Here is a 24,243-nt window from a genome sequence, read left to right as displayed (position 1 = left end):
TGTTTGAAATGACAGCACACTGCTGCTTGTTGGCAGGTAAACATTGTTTAATTGTTTAAGTGTTTTTAAATGTATGGAACAGTGTTTTGTCTCTTTCAAAACTCTCCCGTCATTGGCCGGATACATGGGGACGATTTTATATTCACTATGACCGTTACTATTCCAGTGAGACGAAGTACGTCCGGTGACAGGAGTGATCCCATGTTAATTTTGTCCAAAAACCAGAGCATTCCCTTATCCGCCTTCACAAAGAGTCTGTTTTCAAGGAGTCTCTGCAGCACCTGCCTGACATGGATAATGTGCTCCTCCTTGTTACGGGAGAAAATGAGAATGTCATCCAAGTAGACAAAGACTGACCGGTTGAGGAGGTCACGGAGTACATCGTTCACCATTGACTGAAAAACTGCTGGGGCATTCGTCAGTCCAAAAGGCATCACCAGATACTCAAAGTGACCGAGTGGTGTGTTAAAGGCAGTCTTCCACTCGTCCCCTTCACGGATTCTGACGAGGTGGTAGGCATTGCGGAGGTCCAGTTTGGAAAAGATGGTGGCTTCCTGGAGGGGTTCAAAGGCGGAGTTAATGAGGGGTAATGGATATTTGTTTTTTATAGTGATGGCATTGAGACCCCTGTAATCAATGCAGGGCCGCAGTGAGCGGTCCTTCTTGGACACGAAGAAGAACCCAGCACCGACCGGGGAGGAGGATGGGCGGATGACACCAGCAGCCAGGGAGTCATGGATGTAACTCTCCATGGATTTTCTCTCAGGGCGAGACAGGTTGAACAGACGTGAGGAAGGCAGAGGGGCCCCGGGAAGGAGGTCAATGGGACAGTCGTAGGGTCGATGAGGAGGAAGAGAAAGAGCTCGCTGTTTACTGAACACCTCTCCTAGGCTATGATATTCCATGGGGACAGATAACAGGTCAGGCGGCTCGATCTTGGGTGGTGGAGCGGCGGCCTCTGCTGGCGGTAGGGCAGACTGCAGGCATGAGGATAAACAAAAACAACTCCAACTAATGATTTTGCCAGTTATCCAATCAATCTGGGGGTTGTGTGTTCTTAACCAGGGATGACCCAACACTATGGGAGCATGAGGTGAGGAAATAAGGTGAAACTGAATAAACTCACGATGGTTTCCAGACAGAATGAGGTTTACTGGCTTGGTGCGGTGAGTGACTTGGGCCAGGAATTGTCCATTAAGAGCATTGGCATTAAGAGGTGAATCCAACACTTCGCAGGGAATTCCTGCCTGAGCTGCGATGTCAATGTCCAAAAAATTCTCGTCTGCCCCCGAGTCCACTAAGGCGAGCAGGGGTAGTGACTGTTGGTTGCAGCAAAGAACGGCTTCTAGCTGCGTTCTGGGTCGGGGGTTGAGAGAGGAGGAAGGGCTCGCCAGAATCCCCACAGCTACTGACGAGCCTGACCTTTTGGCAGATTAGGACAGGAGGAAACTAGATGACTGGTTTGGCTGCAATAAACACATTCCCCAGCCTGGATCCTTCTAGCCCGCTCAGATGGTGAGAGGTGGGCCCTTCCCACTTGCATGGGCTCATCTTCGGGGGGTGAAACCGAGAAAGGAGTCGGAAAGGATCTGGAGATTGGGGCAGTGGCAGTGCCAATTCGGGGATCAAGTGAGGAGTAGCTGGGATTGGGGTGACGGCTATTCCTATCCCTGCGTCTCTCTCTGAGGCGATTATCAATCTTGATAGCTGTGGCAATTAAATTATCCAAGCTAACTGGATCATCCCTAGCAGCTAGCTCGTCTTTAATTGCTTCGTTCAGCCCTTGAAGAAAAACATCTTGCAATGACTCGTTATTCCAGCCTGAGTCAGCAGCAACTGTTCTAAACTCAACTGAAAATTCGGCTACACTACGGGAGCCCTGCCGGAGAGAAAGAAGGCGCCTAGAAGCGTCCCTCCCCCGTACCGGGTGATCAAAAACTTTTTTCATTTCGGAAATGAAAGTATCAAATGATGAGCAAATGTGTGGCTGGCTCTCCCTAACGGCTGTAGCCCAATCTAGAGCACTCCCCCTCAACAGACTCATTACATATGCTACCCTAGCCCCATCTGTGTGATAAGTACTAGGCTGCTGCTCAAAGACTAACGAACACTGGAACAAAAAGGCTCTACAAATACCCAAATCTCCAGCGTATCGCTCCGGTGTAGGAATAACAGCCTCTCGTAGCTGATGGAGAGGTGCGGCAGGAGCGGGGGGAGGAGCTGTCGGCTGTGCAGCGGGCTGCGGGGGAGAAAACTGGGAGGTGAGCAGTTCCACTTGTGTGCCGATCCTTTGCACGTTAGTGGAGAGGTTCCGGAGAGTCTCCACAACCTCACGGAGAACCACGTCGTGATGCCCCACGAGAGCACCTTGATTGGCCAGGGCTTGGCTGAGTTCGTCCGCAGTCTTGGACTGGTGGCCTGTGTCCGCTGAGTCCATACTGGCCAGATCGTTCTGTTACGATATCCGATAGGACCCAAACGCAGGACACGGCAGAGTGTTGGAAAAAGGTTTATTGTGAGGTGGAGGAGCGTGGAGAGTAATCCTGTAGGAATGAAGACTGGTGAGTGTGGAGAGTAATCCGGTTGGAATGATGACTGGTGGCGGCAGGTGATGGTAACAAGGCGGCTGGATAGTGATCCTGGAGCATAAGAGAAACAGATGAGAAAAGTATTCCGTGTACAGAGAAATAGTTTTAAATCGGCTAAGAAGGCTGAGAGTTACCACTGGGGATTAAACAACGATCTGGCGCTGACATGTTGTGGAGCCTCCGCTGATATACCATTAGTAAATGGCTGAATGGGAATCAGGTGTGTAAAGCTGATTGCACCAGGTGGAGATTTGCAGCAGGTGGAGATTGAGCCGGGAGCCAGGAGTGACAGCCACCACGCCCACACAGACAGGGAAAGGGAACACACACTCACAAGGGAGGTGGCTGAAGAGTAGAGCCACCACATATTTAAAACCAAAGTAAAGCCTTACGTCAGATTCAGTGGAGATCCATCCACCCATGTCCAGGTCCCCTCCTCTTCTCTGTCACTCAAACCAATCCAAGTGTCTCCCTTGATCATGCTAGAGATGAATTCCTGTTCACATATTAAAAATGCAGTTTACTGGGATGGACATCAACATTCAGATAACTTTTCCCTTTTTACTAGCTCAGAAATATGTAATTAACACCATTGTTGTGACGTAATCATTATAGCTGATAGACACATTTGCTAGTATATGTACAATAAAAACATTATTGATTGATAAAAGCAGTAGTTATACAATCACAAGTGTTTAAGCAGCACACATTACCTGTTCTTCCTCACTGTCTACGGTCACCAGATGTGCTCCTCCGGCTGTGCAGTTTTGTCTGCTTTGTTCCCAATAAGCTTCCTCAGTAGAGAGGTTATAACAGGAACAACCGAACATCTTCCATCCTTCAGGACACGTTTTCTCTGTAAAAGTTTTAAGATCTTGTTGATTTACTGCTTTAACTGCTGAAATATGGAACTCTTGAGTGCATTATATGTCACTTTTGTAATAATAATGAAAAAACATATTTATTAAGCATTTTTAGAGGGATCAAAAGAGATCACAAATTTCATTGCAGAACAACTACTTCTCTATTTTTGGGATTTAACTAACTGTTTGGATGTGATCTAGTCAGGCACCACAGCACTGAGACTGATCTTGTTAAAGTCTTCAATGACATCCACTTAAACACAGACAGTGGCAACATTTCGGTGTTAGTTGCTAGACCGGAAATTATTATTATTATTATTATTATTATTATGCTGCAAATATCTGGAACAAACTACCACTAAGTTCTTCTTCCAATTGCTTATATTAAAAAGTAATTTAGACAAGGAAACTGGCCATAAGCATAGTTTACAGAGAAATATAAATATGGTGGGTGAAGAAAAATAAAACAAACTATAAATGAAATCACTCACAACTAAGTCATTAAAAACTAATTCTTGATTATCATTAATGAAAAGTGTCATTGTGTAACTATTTTACGAAAGTATCAATAGTCAGCCTTAGACTATCAATATTGAGGTATTTTGTACAAAATATTATGATAATTGATATCTTACATACACATACCAAGCCCTATGCAAAACCCCACATGAAGCACTGACCCTTACCCATCAAACACTGAAGCCTGTCCACCTCTCTGGTCTTTTCAGTGAGGCTGGCCTTCAGCTGGTTGATCAGCTGATCTCTGGCCTGGAGATGCTCAGTCAGGTTTGATTCGACAGCGGAGTCTGAAATGAAATGTAAATAGATCTTTTTTAAATGACCTGATGCAAACATACTGACACAAACCAAAATGAATGTTTTCCTAATTTGGCCCTAGGAGGGAAACGATAGATGTTTTGGTCAAATGTGCATCTTTCAGAGCAGAATATTGCTCTTGAAAATCACACGTTCAAAATGACATTATTAAACATATTAAAAGAAAGACTCACAGTGGACAGCGAGGCCGATGAGTCCAGCCAGCAGGAAAACACTCAGCAGCCCCAGACCGAGAACAGACGCTCTGAGAAGTCTCCTGGGACCTGAACACAGAGAAGACCAGGGAGTAATACAGTAAATCCAAAATCCACAGTGCACTCTAACTGATACTCTTACCTTCTTGTATTGTTGATGAGCTTGAGCTTAGGGTTTTGACATTGTCAACATCGTCATAAATTTCCTCCATTGCTCATGAGAATGCCAACTCTTTCCTAGAAGGTCAGCTCTGCAGCAAGTATCCTGAAGTATGTGACCTGGAAAAGTGTGGTTGCTGGTTTGAATTTCTAAATGCTTTATCTATTTGAGGAAATCACACATCATTTGAGGAAGTCACAGATCATTTTATATAAAGAATATCAGGAAATACTAACTTTATTGATATGACCATATTAAAAACATACTATTGCCAAAGCACATTGACGATACAGATTTAAGACTGAAACAAGTGTGATAATCATGTCCATTGTGTTAAATAGAGACATATAATCTTACAAAGCCATAAAGATGAATAATATTCAAAATATTCTGTTCCTGTAAAGATCTATTTGACTGGTTAATAAAAAGAGAATAGCATGTCATCATTGTGAAAGCAGCTACAAATATTTGTTGGCGTGAAAAGCTGGCTCTCTTGATGGCACAAGACACAAGACGAACTGGCACAGATTTAAAGAATATTATTCTGTTAATGTAATGTTAATTTCTGAAAGTTGAGACAATTTAAGTTACCTTTTGTTGAACTACTGTATAAGTCTTTCAGTCTTCCTCTCAGTTATCCACTCTCAGGTGAAAGCCGTACTGCCGACGCCAGCTGATGCGCCACAACACCACTTCGAGCCCGGTGACTGGGTAGTGATCAAAGACGTCAGGAGGAAACACTGGAAGCAGCAACGGTTCCAGGGAAGTAGCGTGCCAAGCTACCATCACACGCATCAGAGGGTTGTGTTGTTCAGAGGGATGTGTTCCGGTTCATATACATGTAAATAAAAGTTTTACACAGAAAAAAGTTTTACATATGTATTTCTTTTTTTTTCAAAAACATTTTTAGTCACATGAAAAAAGTGTAACAGTGCATTGCAGCCAATAAGGCATTTTCATTTTTTTTTTTACAAAAGAACCCTTACCCACTTTCCCTCAACCCAGCCCCATCCCACCGACCCCCTCTCCCGGAGCACTGAGGCAACAGTACATCAATTACATACCAAATGATAAATACAATAATTTACATGCACATACAGTATATACAAATACACATACCTGCATACATACATACATACATACATGTACACATACACATACACATACACATACACATACACATACACATACACATACTAACACATATATCAAGGGATGTCACACGGGCTGCATGTGTGGTGGACAGGGGAGTAATAATATCAGAATTATAGGCAGATAAAGGGGGAATCCCTACAGCGACACCATATCAGGGGCAAGACGGTCTACATAACTGATCAGTGGCATCCAATGAGCGTAAAACTTATCTGAAGAACCCCGGAGAGTAAACTTAATTTTGTCCAACTTTAGGAGAGACATAGTATCACCCAGCCACATTTTAAAAGAGGGAGGTAAAGGAGATTTCCACAAAAGAAGGATTTTCCAACGAGCAATCAAGGAGGTAAAGGCAATGACATTGGTTTGAATGTTTGTCATGTTGATTTCATCTGGGGGCCTACCGAAAATAGCTACATGAGGGGATGGAGAGATTTTTAGACCTACAATTTCAGAAATACATTTGAAGAAAGATTGCCAGAAGCTAGATAATTTAGGGCACAACCAGAACATGTGAGTCAGGTCGCAGGGGGCCTGGGAACATCTATCACACCTGTCATCCAATCTATCTGGATAAATCCTGGAGAGCTTAGCCTTGCTATAATGTAGTCTATGGAGAACTTTAAATTGTATTAGGCTAAGTCTATTACAACTGTTGGATGAGTTGACGGATCTCAGGGCCTCCTTCCAAAAGTCATCAGAGAAGGTGATCTGTAGTTCCTTTTCCCAATTGGTTCTGATCTTATTAATGGCATATGTCTTTTTGATCCACACATATTTGTTTTCCGTTTAAAACCGCATTGTATGCACCCGTCCTCTGGTTGAACTCATGATACCAAGGGTGAACTTGTTCTCTGTTTCAATCTTTGGCTCGGGCCAAATGCATGATTGTGCATTACTAATAGTCACAAGCAGAAGCATAACCCAGGATGTCATTCATTTCTGTTCCTGTGTACTATGACAAGAGTGGGCCTTTATTTTCTGGAAAGCCCCTTAACCCTTGTGTGGTGTTCATATTTTTGTTATTCAGCCAGTGTTCGTGGGTCTGGTGGACCTGCTGCCTTTTGGGGTTTCAATTCAACACCTTCAAACAATTGTATGTTAAAATACTCAACAGATGTTTACTTCATCCCAATTACAATCAATATAAACATCATTTATGGTTAATATTTGCCCTTTTACATTTGTTAGATCACATGAATTATGAATGAATTAAAGTGCTACTTGTTATTTTGCCCGCCGACAGGCTGGTCCTGTGGCTCGTCTTTTGTTTGTAGCTGATGCTCAATCTCATCCTCTTCTTCAAAGTCACTGTCAGAATCAGAATTCTCAGAAATGTGATCCTCACATTCTGAAACCTCTTCCTCTTCCTCTACATCATCATCAAATGGTTCTCTCTCTTACAAAATCATTTGCAAGGCCCTCTGAGCAGAGAACCTTTTGGCCATCTTGATCAGTTGTGATAAGGACCCAAACTGGCGAAGCTTTATTTATTGTGTTTCGCCCCAAATTTGCAGCTGGGATAGAGTGGGGGAAAAAATAAAGATTGGTTTCCGCAAAACATAATGCGGGAATGTGAGAGCAGACAGGTGTCGGTGCCTGAATCTATCAACCATGTTGCAACCTTGAGCGGGAATGGCAGGGGCAGAAACACAAAAGTTACACACACACACACACACACACACACACACACACACACACACACACACACACACACACACACACACACACACACACACACACACACACACAAGGCACAAGACACACTGGCACAGATTTAAAGAATATTATTCTGTTAATTTAATGTTAGTTTCTGAAAGTTGAGACAATGTAAGTTGCCTTTTGTGGAACTACTGTATAAGTCTTTCAGTCTCCCTCTCAGCTATCCACTCTCAGGTGAAAGCCGGACTGCCGACGCCAGCTGATGCGCCACAACACCACTTCAAGCCCGGTGACTGGGTAAATGGTAAATGGACTGTACTTATATAACGCTTTAGTGGTAGCGATCAAAGACTTCAAGAGGAAAAACTGGAAGCAGCAAAGGTTCCAGGGACTAGCGTGCCAAGCTACCAACACACGCATCAGAGAGAAGTAGCGTGCCAAGCTACCAACACACGCATCAGAGGGTTGTGTTGTTCAGAGAGTTGTGTCGCATGTGTTCCGTTTCCTCATATAGGCTACATGTAAATAAAAGTTTAACACAGAAAAAAGTTTTACATAAGTATTTTTGATCCACACATATTTGTTTGCCGTTTAAAACCGCTGCACCTGCAAACACATCCCGCTTTCTGTGCATGGATCGCTGTGCATTCGTGTGTGGGTTTGGTGACCCGATTCATACTTGTAATTTGTTCTATCTATAGCCAATCAGATGTCTCCTCCATTACATTACATTACATGTTAGACGCTTTTATCCAAAGCGACTTATATACTCAATACTGTGGACAATCCCCACAGGAGCAATTTGGGATGAAGTGTCTTGCCCAGGAACACAATGACATGCTGACTGCAGTGGGGTTTGAATCTTGTGCTCCCATGATCCGAACACCACCGCACTAGTCCACTGTGCCACAGCCTCCCCATTCTAATCACATGAGCGCGCCCCCACGAGGGTATGATTTATTGCGTTCATGACGTAGCACTACATATACGCATTTTGCGCTGTCCAGAGCTGACAGGTCCATGGAGCCTGCCTGCAGGCGCTAATCTCAGGACCGAAGGACCGTATTATAGTCGTCTTTATTTTTATGTTATTATTATTCAAAGATAAATAAGGAAGTTAGTGTTATATGAGATGGCAGAGAGGATTCAGCTCAGATTATTAAATCAAAGAGGCTTAATGTTTTCTATTATAATATTTCACTATAGCTACAGTATGTGGACAGTGTCAAGGTCCAATGTTGACAAAATTAATCAATAGCAGGTGTAACTAAAATACAAGATGTCTTTATTTATATATATATATATTATTAATAATAATAATAATAATAATATAAAAGATTGTATTTGCGTGCATTTCCTGTTCGGAAAGTGACGCTGTACTGAGAGTGGCGATTTAATTTTGTAATTATATAATTATATAATAGCCTACTTGTAATAATGGTGCGTTCACGACGGACGCGATGCGAATAATCGCTCGAGTTTCACGGCGGCTGTCAGCTGTGTTTACTCACCTCATTCATCTGAGTCAGCTTCTCGAGCCATACTGGCCGTGCAACACGTACATTGACACATACTGTATGCCGAAGTGTTATTTTAAACATTAAAGTGGACCTATCATGCTATATTTAAATGATATATTGTCGGGCCATACCTATATAAGGTATATTTATACGTTTCTGTTTTCAAAATACCAAACAGATCATGCATTTTAGCCATGCCTCATTTCGCTCTATTTGCTGTTCTCCAGCCCTGTTTTTGCAGGGGGCTGATTCTCTGAGCTGCAGCTGACCACGCCCCCCTGCAGGAGAGGGGAGCCGCTCTGATCAAGTCAGAAGAGGGGGAGAAAAAGAGATCTCCGTCCTCCATGTTTTATTCTTATATGATTATATAGAGTCATTATTCATTTGTTTTAAAGCTCAATAAATAACAAAGAAGACCTTTGAGCGGCACTTTTCAAATTTTGTCCGGAAGATTTAAACTTTAACGGACATGTTGACCGGCGAAAAAAAATCTAACTGAAACTCTGCCGCACGGTCCCCTTATTCCTTGGAAGAGGCGGAGAGGTGGGTGTTTGTCATCTGCTGGTGGACTACCTGGAGAGAATTACAGTGCTTGCCTCGACGGGGAGGGATTGCATTGAATTACAGCAGCGGGAGCAAACGCTTGCCTCGGGGAGGGCGAAAAAAAGCCACAGTAGAGAATAAACAGAGCGGGAAGTCTTGTTTGCTGCTTTTGTGGCAGACTACAGCGCCACTTACAGGCCTAGCATATGTACTACAGCGTCTCCAGCGCTTTCGAGCGGCAATGGCCGGCCGTGGCCCAACCCCACATTCCCCTGATAGGTGGAGAGTTGGCCCAACAGCCGTAGCGCCACCGTCACGTCAGTAACGTGTTCAAATCTGGATCAGTTTAATCAGGAAAATAGAGAGGGTTGTGTTTTCTGACACTTGGTGAGTTCCCTGGAACACCGGGGACACATATTCATGAATAAAAGACGTACAAAAGTGCATTTTGCATGATAGGTCCCCTTTAAGTTGACGAAACACTTGAGTCAAATGTAATTAAAGTCAAATCCACTTGTGTCAGTGATATCATAAAACTGTTATTGTACGCATTCAAACACTCGTCGTTTTTTTTGTTTTGTTCCAGCTGTTCTGTATTCACCTTGCAGGTGAAACTATGTGGCTTGTATCCAAGGGCTGACTGGGACCAAAAATCAGCCCTGGACTCTGACCCAGCCCAGCCCAGACAAATTGGTAGAGCACAACTTGTGAACTGTCAACGGGGGGGGGGGGGGGGGAGAGCGGAGAGCTCGACACTCGTGAACTGTCAACAGGAGGGCGGGGGAGCCACGCTGCGGGGAAACTGTGGACCTCTGTCGTCTGTCAGCGCAATTTACATGATGCCATTTAAATCCAGAACACACAGATGGCCAGTCCGCCCCTGCTCCTGGATTAAGTGTTTAAGTCATGGATGTTTAAAGTTTAACTTCTTCATATTTGTCTAATATTATAGTTTACTTTTCATTCATGAAGTATGCCGCTGCGCTGTCAGTACGCTTGTCCCTGTTTGTGATTGGTCAAATGTTGCTAACCCCGCCCCTTTCACGTGAACGCACTCTCGGCCGGACAGAGAAACCCTGGGTTGATTTACTGAGTTGATAACCAGCGTCGTAGGACGGCTTGTTAGGGTTAGTTAAGCCAGATAACTCAGAGATATCCAGGGTCTGTTGAACTGGCTTCGTAGTACAGGCCACTAATCGATCCGGCTGAGCCAACCTGTAGCTGCTCCCTCCACACTCACAACAACTTCATACAGACATAAATAAAGCAGCTGTATTCGCCATACAGGAAACACACATTTAAAACGGTTTTGCCTGCCGTTTTTGTGTACACAAGCATGGTTCGGAAAGTGGCGCTGTACCTTAATAATATTAAAGATTGTATTTGCGTGCATTTCCTGTTCGGAAAGTGGCAATGTACTGAGAGTGGAGGTGTCCTGAGATGGACCTGTCAGCGCTACGTCATGAACACAATAAATCATACCCTCGTGGGGGCGCGCTTATGTGTTTGGCTTAGAATTGAGGAGACATCTGATTGGCTATAGATAGAAAAAAGTACGAATCGGGTGACCGTAAGGTAATGGCACAAGGTCACACACACACACACACACACACACACACACACACACACACACACACACACACACACACACACACACACACACACACACACACACACACACACACACACACACACACACACACACACACACACACACACACACACACCTATATATGTCTCAGTGTTAAAAAATATTATTCTGTTAATGTAATGTTAGTTTCTGCTACCTTTTACAGTACAGTACTTATCCATCCATCCATCCATAGTATGCAGAAAGGCTCTTTTCACAGTAATACACGTCATGTCTTTTGGTTACTATTTTCTTAGATAGGAAACAAGTTGTGACTCACTTGTCAGTGAGTGAAAATATCCTGTACAAGACCAATCCACCAATTCATGTCTAAAAGAGGCCCTGTTGCGCTTTTTGGGGGTTTCCTTTACCTACGAGTGTAACACATTGATGTGACAATGTTACCATTCCAACACAATGAATGTGATAGGTTAAGGGGCTGGAGATCTCTAAGCAGTTGGCCAATCACAACGGAGCCGGCCAGCTAACCAATCAGAGCAGACTGGGCTCTGGTTTCAGACAGAGGGTGAAAAGAGGAGCTACAGCACAGGCAGTATGAGAAAAATAAAGAGCTTTTTGAACATTAAAGCATGGAGACATGTCACAGTAGAGACACACAATTTAATTATCCTAATAAATGCATTTCAGGACAACGTTTGTTATTTCATAATATAGAAGCCGTACAATATGCAGCTTTTTTTTATTGCACATGATGGTCATGAGCACGTATAGAACATGCTAAACATCCTAATTTCCCATGGTTAATATTCCCAGTAACAAGCAGTCAAATTTGGCCAAAACTCAAACCAATATCTTCATTCCTGACCTCCAACCACTTGTTGATGTAGACTCTCTTTCTCTATATATACAGTTTAGCAAATACAAAAGCACTTTTGAAGTCATTTTGCATCAATTGTAAAAGTAGTAACAAATGTATTGGTAAATTGATAGCATTTTATATATTGCTTATCCAATCTTTACAACTCTTCAAAGCATACATACTGTACATATCTAGCATTCTCCCATATTCACAGACAGGGGCAGCCAAACTAAATGCCACCAGCTCAAGGAAGCTAACATTCATACGGGATTAATCTGGGGTTAAGTGGGATACATCGACATGAGGACGGCAGGAGCTGGGATCGGACCCACAACCTTCCAATGGGAAGACACACCCACTGCCTCACAGCCACAAGCTACAGTATTTTTTCACAGATCCATTGCAGAGGGGTAGTACACCGTAGATCATTCCAGTTGTTTTCACCATTCCAGTTATTTACAAGACATGCACAGTCCTCTTCACCCCACTTAGGATCACCATTACCATTATCAGGTGGCTGTCCCCAGTACCTAGGAAGTCATACAAAAGTTAGTTTTTGAGGATACCTCCCCCCAACTTGAACTGCATATATAAAATACTTTTTCACCCATGCTCAAAGAGACCAAAATCCCCACACATTTGGTTATGCCAATTGCTTGTGGGGTTCAATAACACATCAACACAACAACATGTTAATTGTATGGGCTGGGCATCGAAACACAGACCTTTACTTCTGATTCCAATCAAGCAATCCACAGCTTCTACATGATGCCAAAACATAATAAATGCAGCTTTATGTATTTCTAGCAGGGGTGGGAATCACCAGGCTCCCCGCGATACGATACGATACTATCGCAACTCTTAAAGGTATAGGTAAGAATGGAGAAACCAGCTCGAGTGCGCTAGAATTTGAAAGTAGGTAGCCGAAAAAAATCTGCCCCTTCCTTCAGACTTCCTTACAGAGCCCCTCCTCCAACACATGAACGTGCACATGACCAATGAGGGCACGAGATAAGTTTGTGCACAGATGGAAGGCTGACAGGCAGGTAGGCCATCCCAACACACTCTCACTCCCTAAGCGTCCAGGAGCGACGCTTGGTCAGGGTCCCGTGGCATCCAGTTGTGACGCGCCGAGGCTCCTTCAGCTTCATAAACGGACGCAAAGAGCTTTCAACTGATTGCAATGTATTCCCATCGGCGTCGGTATTTGACGCTTAGGGAAGCACGGCATTCGTTTGTGTCGGAGGCTGTTAAAGGCAATGTGAGCGTCCATTCCCATTGGATAACGGAGAATTGTACACCCGGAAGTAAGTATTCCCCTTACTGTCGATTGATTTGACAGTGATATCTCCACTACTCATCAACTCAAAAACACCAGATTATCCTTGTTAATTAAACGACATTGATAGGTTTTAGTGTGTGTACAATGCTTTTGTCACGTTTCCCCCTTCAATTCTGAGAAACAAGTCGTTTTCTATGAGTTTTGGATGGCCGAAGACATTACATTACCCACAATCCTCTGTAGCAACCATAGACTGTATACAAAAATTAAATAATACATTAATCCGAGTGTGCTTGCTTTTCTCTTCAAAAACACCAGATTATCCTTGTTAATTAAACGACATTGATAGGTTTTAGTGTGTGTACAATGCTTTTGTCACGTTTTCCCCTTCAATTCTGAGAAAACGAGTCGTTTTCTATGAGTTTTGGATGGCCGAAGACATTACATTACCCACAATCCTCTGTAGCAACCATAGACTGTATAAAACAATTAAATAATACATTATTCCGAGTGTGCTCGCTTTTCTTTTTGAAAGTCATCACATAACGGCATTGTAATACACGTTTCGGCTGCATTAAATATGACATATCTGCCGTAGTTAACTCTGCCCTGATGACAAGACTTCTAGACAAACAGGAACTGCTGCCAAAACTGAAAACTTGACGTGGATCTTAAATATATAAGCAATTAAACAACATCTTACATTTCTTTTCACACAATACGTCTCCTTGCAGTATCAACACTAATTCGGCTGACTTTTATATTTGATCCAATTGGTAGATAGGCTGTATTTATGCCATAACGGTGCACAGCTGATAGAAAGGGACACCTACTGGTTAAAGCACGTTATTGCATTTTATAATTTTATTATTAGATATTAATAGGAGGATGTGCAAAACAGACAAACTAATAAGGCTTTATTTAAACATTAAAGAATACTTTAGGTTAAGGTCTTCTTTTGAATAAGAAAAAAGCTTTGGGGGTATAGAAGATGAATATGGAGGGATGAAACCCTCTTTGATGGTCACACATGCAGAGCACACAGCACACACAGTGACATTTGTATCTACAGATAAATATTAAGCCTGACAAAGTACTTAACGTCTAATATATTGCTTTCCTGCCATGTTAACTATGTTTAAGCACTTATTTTAACTGATATTATACATATGTATTATACTCTTATAAGATGTATGTAGATAGTATAAGAAATGTGCAGAATATGACAATGTAATGGTGGAGGTACACACATATTGATAGATGTCTTGTAATGCACTGTTGAGGAACCTGTGACCCAAGTTTTTCATTCATTGCATAACTACACCGTAGTTGTGTATAATATGATATGTCAATAAACCTTAGAAAATCTTGAAATCTTGAAAGGGATTTGCAAAATAGTCATTATATACAGTCTTTAATGTCAATAAACCTTAGAAAATCTTGAAATCTTGAATGGGATGTGCAAAATAGTCATTATATACAGTCTTTAATTAACTATTAGTAGAGAATAACGACGAGTAAAGAATATACTTTATAGGGATCCTATTAATATCTAATAATACAATTATAAAATGCAATAACGTGCTTTAACCAGTAGGTGTCCCTTTCTATCAGCTGTGCACCGTTATGGCGTAAATACAGCATATCTACCAATTGGATCAAATATAAAAGTCAGCCGAATTAGTGTTGATACTGCAAGGAGACGTATTGTGTGAAAAGAAATGTAAGATGTTGTTTAATTGCTTATATATTTAAGATCCACGTCAAGTTTTCAGTTTTGGCGGCAGTTCCTGTTTGTCTAGAAGTCTTGTCATCAGGGCAGAGTTAACTACGGCAGATATGTCATATTTAATGCAGCCGAAACGTGTATTACAATGCCGTTATGTGATGACTTTCAAAGAGAAAAGCAAGCACACTCGGAATAATATAATATTTAATTGTTTTATACAGTCTATGGTTGCTACAGAGGATTGTGGGTAATGTCATGTCTTCGGCCATCCAAAACTCATAGAAAACGACTTGTTTCTCAGAATTGAAGGGGAAAACGTGACAAAAGCATTGTACACACACTAAAACCTATCAATGTCGTTTAATTAACAAGGATAATCTGGTGTTTTTGAAGAGAAAAGCAAGCACACTCGGATTAATGTATTATTTAATTTTTGTATACAGTCTATGGTTGCTACAGAGGATTGTGGGTATTGTAATGTCTTCGGCCATCCAAAACTCATAGAAAACGACTTGTTTCTCAGAATTGAAGGGGAAAACGTGACAAAAGCATTGTACACACACTAAAACCTATCAATGTCGTTTAATTAACAAGGATAATCTGGTGTTTTTGAGTTGATGAGTAGTGGAGATATCACTGTCAAATCAATCGACAGTAAGGGGAATACTTACTTCCGGGTGTACAATTCTCCGTTATCCAATGGGAATGGACGCTCACATTGCCTTTAACAGCCTCCGACACAAACGAATGCCGTGCTTCCCTAAGCGTCAAATACCGACGCCGATGGGAATACATTGCAATCAGTTGAAAGCTCTTTGCGTCCGTTTATGAAGCTGAAGGAGCCTCGGCGCGTCACAACTGGACGCCACGGGACCCTGACCAAGCATCGCTCCTGGACGCTGAGGGAGTGAGAGTGTGTTGGCCATCCAGTTATTTTAGCCGGGCCGTCTAAAATAATTGGTCGCACCTTTTACAGCGCCACGGCTTCCACGGATGACATTTTTTTATGTATTTATTGTCAAAGCATTTAATGTATTAATTGCTATTGGGATGTTAAAAGCATTCCATGGAATATAACAAAAAGTGTTTCTGAAGTGAATTACCTACCCCACCTTTAAGCCACGATACGATAGTATTGCGATACGATATATTGGGATATTGCAAATCACATGGGTCATATCCATGTCCGTCTTCCCTTTAAAAAATGTATTTGCAATATGAATAGTTTATGTAAATAACCTAATTTTTGTTATTTGAACCTGAAAAGGAGATGGTATTGTTTTTGTTGCTTTCATTGCAATTGTATACATGTCTTAACGTAACTTCCTGTTTTATATAGACATGCTTTTATTTTGAAGGCGACTTTGCGCTATTAGCAGGAAGTTACTGTTCCCAAAGCAAAAACTTGACATTGGAAAAGAACGGAGATAAAGTACAGATATTAACGGAGATATCAACATTTAAATATGGCGATATCAAAAGATAAAGTTTACATTTAAGTATAAGCATCCCCCGAAGAGGCACAAGGTTAGTGTTAACTGTAATATAAAAATGTGGTTTGTGTCTTAATTCGTTTATATACAACTTTGCTAACTATTTGAAGTTCTCTTGTTTTATGGTATTCTAAAGTAATGCTCATATGGATGTAGCTTAAATGTATTTGTTGTTTTGTGTCTTTGTGTAGCCCTTACGTTGGTTTTTGGAGTTTTCAATACATTTGAAATCATCAGTCTAGTGTACGACCATCTTTCCGAGCGATATTCTACAGTTTATATAATAAAATATCGATACTTGGCGTCCGTATATATATATACAATATCGCCACGCAAAGTATCGCGATACTATGCTGTATCGATTATTTCCCCCATCCCCTAATTTTTTAGTAAAATGTACTTTGGAGTTTTGGTTTCCCACCAATTTTATTCCCAAGGTCAAATGTTCAATGCATGTTTCGTCAATTTGTTGAAGTCCCCCACACTTCTGATGTACTTTCACTGCCTGCTTTCCTCTATTTTGTGGCAAATTGCTGATTCAAGAAAAAAAAGAAGCCGCCTCAGCACACCTCATTTTTATTAAGACACCCCTTTCATTATTCTCTTAAATACAACAAAAACATTGAATGGTTATGATCAGCAGTTTCTAGACTTGGGTTCTGTAAATTCCGAAAAGTATTAACAATTAATAATTATGTTTAGACAGTCATACAAAAAAGCTATGTAACGCACAGCTATATTATGAAGGCACCTATAATATCAACTATGCCTTACTTCTGAGTCAGTAGAGATCCATCGACCCATTTCCAGGTCCCCTCTTGGTCTATGTCATTCAACCCAATCCAAGTTGGTTCCTTGATCATGCTGGTCATGAACGTCTGTAAAAGAAAAATATTAATATAAAAGGTCCTGATGTTTATTATTGTTGCTGATGGTTGTGGGGATAGTGGTGGTCTAATGGATAGTGAGGTGGGCTGAACACCACCACTAGTGTGCCCTTGATTAAGGCACTTAGTCCTTAGTTACTCCAGGGAGAATGTCCCTGTAATTGGTAGTTGTAAGTCGCTTTGGATAAAAGCGTCAGCTAAATTAAATGTAATGTAATGATGTCTTAGGCCCCGTCCACACGGAGACGATTTCAGTTGCATCCGCTAAAGTTCTTTATCGTATAGACGGTTCGTCCACACGAAGCCGAAACGGAGCCGCAGCTTCGGAGCCCGAAACCGATACACTTTGAAAACGGCTCCCAAAGTGGGTAAGTCTGGAGACTAAACGCTTGCAGCTCCATGTATACACCCTATACGATCATTTCCTGAATCGATGACCCCATAGCCCCGCCTCTCCCGCTCACCCCCGCGTCATTGCTGATGCGTTTCGCCAACAACAACAACAACAATGGCGGATCACAGGGTTGCATTCGTGCTCCAGACGCTACTGACCATGATACAGATATTAGTGAAACATCTACAGCTCCTCTACCATAACCATCAGCAACAATAATAATATAATATAATAATAATAATAATCGTCATCGGTCTTATTCGCTGCTTTTGGTGTATTTTGTGGCGGAAGTACAGCGCCACTTACAGGCCCAGCATATGTACTACAGCCTCTCCAGCGGTTTCGAGCGGTTTCGTTTGGACGGAAGACTTTTTTGAAAACGACTTCAGTTCGAAATCGGTTTCATCTTGGTTTCGTCTCTGTGTGGACAGGGCCTTAGTCTTAAACATATTATAAATGAAGTTTACAGGGATGAACATCGACATTCGGATAACTATTCCCTTCTAACTAACTCAGACATAATGTAAGGCCCTAGCAAGCATGTTGATGTTTTTGTTATTATTCCTGTTTTTATTTTGTTTGTCTCATTTCAGTTTCAGCTTTCTTGCCCTTGATTGAACTCCACCTGCTTCCCATCCCTAATTAGCCTCACCTGTGCCTGATTATCATCCCTCCCCCTGTCTATTTAGTCTGCGTCCACATTTCCCTCAGTGCCAGTTCGTCTTTGTTATTCCTAGCATTCCAGCAGTGTTTATTCCTACTAGTATCTTGATTCCACGTGTACCTGACCCAGCTTCGTGTCCTGACCCTGTTCCTGCCTAATCCTCGTCTGTTTTGGTTGCCTTACTGACTGATCTCCCGTGTACCGAGCCTCTGCTATAAAGACCTTTTTGCAACCTAACCCCTAGATTCCACCGGGTCCGTCTGCGCCGCGTTACGGCTGCGCCGCGGTTTTGGTCCGGCCTCCTCCGGCGTCATACCCTACCAGGCGCGTTTCAGAAGCATTTCAGAAGCGGAGAGTCTTGCCTGCCGGCTCGCAGTTTTTGTTGATTTGGGCATATTTCCTGGACAGGCTACTTTGTACAGACAAAGTTAATAATAACTGTAATATTCCAGTTATAAACGACATGAATCAAAGATGTGTTGCTGTATTTTAGTGGTAAAAAAAATGCATTCATCATCATAATTATTCTATATATATAATTTACACAGTGCCTGTAAACCGGAGGAGAACGCTGGCATTTCTCCTCCTACTTGAAAGACTACGGAGGGATAGGGTCTGCAAAATTAGTTTGTGTGTGTGTATATATATAGGTCTATATAGCTCTGAACGTTCCACTTCCTGCCTGCCCGACCTTACGTTACGGCTGCGCCGCGACAAAAATAGGATTCGATCCTAATTTTAGAAAAGCCCTGCGCCGAGCCGCTTCTGGGACGCTTCTGGGACGCGTCTGAGCCGTAACGCGCCGCGTGTGGTGGAATAGCACCCATTGACTAGAGTGGCCGCGATCATCTTGAGCACCGCGGCGCAGCCGTAACGCGTCCGTAACGCGCCGCAGACGGACCCGGTGGAATCTAGGGGTTAGCCTCTGTCCCTGAGTCGTGCTATTGTGGAGTCTATTTGTATATAACATTAGAAAGACTGATTCTTATTATTACATTATAAGCTTATTGTGCTCATTTTATGTTGATGTGACTTTGGAATAAATAGACAGAATCACCAATCCCAAGGTTTGATGGATTGGATAGGAAACAAAGGGAAAAGTCACATAAGAAAGTTTTAGCCTGCAATACAGAGTAGCAAGGTCAGGTGCAGACACTGGAAGAATACAAAGAGTTATTCATGAACAGGACATCGCTCCGGCCTTGAGTTGTGTGGGAGCTTCGCACCCACGCATAGCTAGGAAGCAGTCTAAATGGAGGATTCCACTATATGCCTGCAAAGCAGCTTTAGTGAAAACAAATTACTAGGATAGCGGATAGTATAGGGAGGGACTTCGCCGGCCGGCCGAATGCTGATTGGAAGGTCGTGTTGCCAAGAGACCTTATCTGAGTCTGTGCACCAACAAGAGAGAGCCAAAGTTTAAACCAAGGTTACTCTCCATCTAGTCTCAACCAATCATAAATGTACGGGCAACGCCCTGTGAGATAAAAATGTATTGTCGCACAAGGTTCGGGGCTCTTTCCGGAAATAGTGGTTACAGATTCTAGCTTTGCTGCCAATACACTCTCACTCCATAAACGTCCAGGAGCGACGCTTGGTCAGGGTCCCGAGGCGTGCAGTTGGGACGCTCCTGTAGGCTCCTTCAGCTTCATAAACAGACGCAAATAGCTTTCAACTGATTGCAATGTATTCCCATCTGCATCATTGACGCACATGGAAGCACGGCATTCGTTTGTGTCGGCGTCTGTTAAAGGCAATGTGAGCGTCCATTCCCATTGGATAACGGAGAATTGTACACCCGGAAGTAAGTATTCCACTTACTGTCGATTGATTTGACAGTGATATCTCCACTACTCATCAACTCAAAAACACCAGATTATCCTTGTTAATTAAACGACATTGATAGGTTTTAGTGTGTGTACAATGCTTTTGTCACGTTTTCCCCTTCAATTCTGAGAAACAAGTAGTTTTCTATGAGTTTTGGATGGCCGAAGACATTACATTACCCACAATCCTCTGTAGCAACCATAGACTGTATATTGCAACAGGCAACAGCTTCGGTTCATGTTAATTTACAAACTCTTCAACTACAACCGTAGTTATATTTAAAAACATGTTAGAAGGCCTCACAAAATACTTTAAAGGTGGGGTAGGTCATTTTGGAGAAACTAGCTCGAGTGCGTAGAAAATACACAACCGGAGAAAATCTGCCACTTCCTTACAGAGCCCCTCCTCCAACACACACGAACGCGCACATGACCAATGAGGGCACAAGATAAGTTTGTGCACAGATGGAAGGCTGACAGGCAGGTAGGCCATCCAGTTATTTTAGCCGGGCCGGCTAAAATGATTGGTCGTGCTTTTTACAGTACTACGGCTTCCACAGATGACATTTTTTTTATGGATTTTTTGTCAAAGCACTTAAGATATTCATTGCTATCGGGATGTTAAGAGCATTCCATGGAATATAACAAAAAGTGTATCTCGAGCCGGTTTCTCAAACTTACCTACCCCACCTTTAATGTAAATTAAAATGTAAATGTGAAGGAATGTGTGTATATTAACTGTGGGTTTTTCTCTGGAAGTTTTTCTTTGTACGATGTGAGGGTCAAAGGACAGATGATGCCGTTTTTCTCATACTGATATTCCGCTATGCACGCTGGGATTTGGTGTTTATGCGATGTGAAATCCGAAAACATTTAAAAAAAATTAAATAATACATTATTCCGAGTGTGCTTGCTTTTCTCTTTGAAAGTCATCACATAACGGCATTGTAATACACGTTTCGGCTGCATTAAATATTACATATCTGCCGTAGTTAACTCTATTTATAGAGCCCTGATGAGAAGACTTCTAGACAAACAGGAACTGCCGCCAAAACTGAAAACTTGACGTGTATCTTACATATATAAGCAATTAAACAACATCTTACATTTCTTTTCACACAATACGTCTCCTTGCAGTATCAATACTAATTCGGCTGACTTTTATATTTGATCCAATTGGTAGATAGGCTGTATTTACGCCATAAGAAAATAGATAGAAAGGGACACCTACTGGTTAAAGCACGTTATTGCATTTTATAATTGTATTATTAGATATGAATAGGATCCCTAAAAAGTATATTCTTTACTCGTCGTTATTCTCTACTAATAGTTCATTAAAGACTGTATATAATGACTATTTTGCACATCCCATTCAAGATTTCAAGATTTTCTAAGGTTTATTGACATTAAAGACTGTATATAATGACTATTTTGCACATCCCTTTCAAGATTTCAAGATTTTCTAAGGTTTATTGACATATCATATTATACACAACTACGGTGTAGTTATGCAATGAATGAAAAACTTGGGTCGCAGGTTCCTCAACAGTGCATTACAAGACATCTATCAATATGTGTGTACCTCCACCATTACATTGTCATATTCTGCACATTTCTTATACTATCTACATACATCTTATAAGAGTATAATACATATGTATAATATCAGTTACAATAAGTGCTTAAACATAGTTAACCTTTGCAGGAAAGCAATATATTAGACGTTAAGTACTTTGTCAGGCTTAATATTTATCTGTAGATACAAATTTCACTGTGTGTGCTGTGTGCTCTGCATGTGTGACCATCAAAGAGGGTTTCATCCCTCCATATTCATCTTCTATACCCCCAAAGCTTTTTTCTTATTCAAAAGAAGACCTTAACCTAAAGTATTCTTTAATGTTTAAAAAAAGCCTTATTAGTTTGTCTGTTTTGCACATCCTCCTATTAATATCTAATAATAAAATTATAAAATGCAATAACGTGCTTTAACCAGTAGGTGTCCCTTTCTATCAGCTGTGCACCGTTATGGCGTAAATACAGCCTATCTACCAATTGGATCAAATATAAAAGTCAGCCGAATTAGTGTTGATACTGCAAGGAGACGTATTGTGTGAAAAGTAATGTAAGATGTTGTTTAATTGCTAATATATTTAAGATCCACGTCAAGTTTTCAGTTTTGGCGGCAGTTCCTGTTTGTCTAGAAGTCTTGTCATCAGGGCTCTATAAATAGAGTTAACTACGGCAGATATGTAATATGTAATGCAGCCGAAACGTGTATTACAATGCCGTGATGTGATGACTTTCAAAGAGAAAAGCAAGCACACATTTTTAAATGTTTTCGGATTTCACATCGCATAAACACCAAATCCCAGCGTGCATAGCGGAATATCAGTATGAGAAAAACTGCATCATCTGTCCTTTGACCCTCACATCGTACAAGGAAAAACTTCCAGAGAAAAACCCACAGTTAATATACACACATTCCTTCACATTTACATTTTAATTTACATTAAAGGATTTTGTGAGGCCTTCTAACATGTTTTTAAATATAACTACGGTTGTAGTTGAAGAGTTTGCAAATTAACATGAACCAAAGCTGTTGCCTGTTGCAATATACAGTCTATGGTTGCTACAGAGGATTGTGGGTAATGTAATGTCTTCGGCCATCCAAAACTCATAGAAAACGACTTGTTTCTCAGAATTGAAGGGGAAAACGTGACAAAAGCATTGTACACACACTAAAACCTATCAATGTCGTTTAATTAACAAGGATAATCTGTTGTTTTTGAGTTGATGAGTAGTGGAGATATCACTGTCAAATCAATCGACAGTAAGGGGAATACTTACTTCCGGGTGTACAATTCTCCGTTATCCAATGGGAATGGACGCTCACATTGCCTTTAACAGACGCCGACACAAACGAATGCCGTGCTTCTATGAGCGTCAAATCCCGCCGCAGATGGGAATACATTGCAATCAGTTTAAAGCTATTTGCGTCTGTTTATGAAGCTGAAGGAGCCTAGGAGCGTCCCAACTGCACGCCTCGGGACCCTGACCAAGTGTCGCTCCTGGACGTTTATGGAGTGAGAGTGTGTTGTTGCTGCCTGTGATTTCTATGACGTGACGAAGTCCTTGGCCAAGTGAATATACATCTTTTGCTCTCTTATAATAAATAGTTAAACTTAGAAGTTGTCTGTCTTTCCTGGAATTTTGAACAAAACACTATTGAGTCCTCTACTGGTGTTCATTCAGTCGTTACACATAAATCATACATTTCATTTTTGTAATCTAATCTAAATGATACGTATGAAAGATACACATAAAAGCATGCAATAAAAACACAACACATTTGTACTTAAACACTAAAGTATTAGCATAAAAATAAACTTGAAGTATCAAAAGTAAAATAACTCATTGTGCATAAAAGCCAGTAACGATAACACACAGCTGTGAAGTAGATAAGTAATAAATAGGCGAAATGATAATGATAAAACCACCATATAAAAAATATAAAATCAAAGTTTTGTTAATTTTAATTATTTAATATGTACATTGGCACCTATTAAACAGCCTTTATATTTTGATTCTGATTCAGATAAGTAAAACAATAAATTGATAAAGCAGCACACATTACCTGTTCTTCATTACTGTCTACGATCACCAGATCTGCTCCTCTGGCTCTGCAGTTTTGTCTGCTTTGTTCCCAAGAAGCTTTCTCCGTAGAGAGGAGATAACAGACACAACCGACCATCCTCCATCCTGCAGGACAAGTTTTCTCTGCAAAAAAAGACAAGACATGCCTTATTACCTTCTTTTGAGTTGTAAGATTTAGTTGACTCCTTGCTGAAATATTGAACTCTTGAGAGCATTCTTGTCCCTTGTGTGATTTAAAAAAATACATATTCAATAAGCATTGTTGATGATAACCAAGATCTATTCTGATAGATCGGTATCATTGCATGGGACAAAGGGTAAAACTTCTCTCACTCTGCATCATTT

The 24,243-nt window shown here is 41.4% G+C and overlaps 2 protein-coding genes across 12 annotated transcripts in view; both read right to left on the bottom strand.

The window, feature by feature from the left end:
* LOC117487624 (CD209 antigen-like protein A) overlaps positions 1–24,243 on the bottom strand; it is a 63,912-nt gene that overhangs the window by 37,335 nt on the left and 2,334 nt on the right. For 4 of the 8 annotated variants that reach the window (XM_034136246.1, XM_034136247.1, XM_034136245.1 and 1 more), the window contains exon 1: positions 5,234–5,511. Coding sequence is in view for 4 of the 8 variants with exons in the window: in XM_034136250.1 (XP_033992141.1) it covers positions 2,981–3,084; positions 3,302–3,444; positions 4,138–4,257; positions 4,462–4,551; positions 4,625–4,694 (527 nt within the window). In the remaining 4 variants the exon portion in view is untranslated. Of the gene's footprint in view, positions 1–2,980; positions 3,085–3,301; positions 3,445–4,137; positions 4,258–4,461; positions 4,552–4,624; positions 4,805–5,233; positions 5,512–24,243 lie in introns of those variants that run through there. The other 4 variants (XM_034136250.1, XM_034136243.1, XM_034136244.1 and 1 more) reach the window with 4 other exon arrangements.
* Positions 11,794–24,243, bottom strand: part of LOC117487626 (CD209 antigen-like protein C) — a 46,200-nt gene continuing 33,750 nt past the window's right edge. For all 4 annotated transcript variants that reach the window (XM_034136255.1, XM_034136253.1, XM_034136256.1 and 1 more), the window contains 3 exons: positions 23,879–24,021; positions 17,248–17,351; positions 11,794–12,499 (listed from right to left, as the gene is read on the bottom strand). In XM_034136255.1, the coding sequence (XP_033992146.1) occupies positions 12,346–12,499; positions 17,248–17,351; positions 23,879–24,021 (401 nt within the window). In that variant the 3' untranslated portion in view covers positions 11,794–12,345. The remainder of the gene's footprint in view (positions 12,500–17,247; positions 17,352–23,878; positions 24,022–24,243) is intronic.

Source organism: Trematomus bernacchii, unplaced genomic scaffold (genome assembly GCF_902827165.1).
Source record: "Trematomus bernacchii unplaced genomic scaffold, fTreBer1.1, whole genome shotgun sequence".
NCBI classification, from domain to species: domain Eukaryota; kingdom Metazoa; phylum Chordata; class Actinopteri; order Perciformes; family Nototheniidae; genus Trematomus; species Trematomus bernacchii.
The sequence above is the reverse complement of the archived record's forward strand: the minus strand, read 5'-3'. Positions and strand labels throughout refer to the sequence as shown.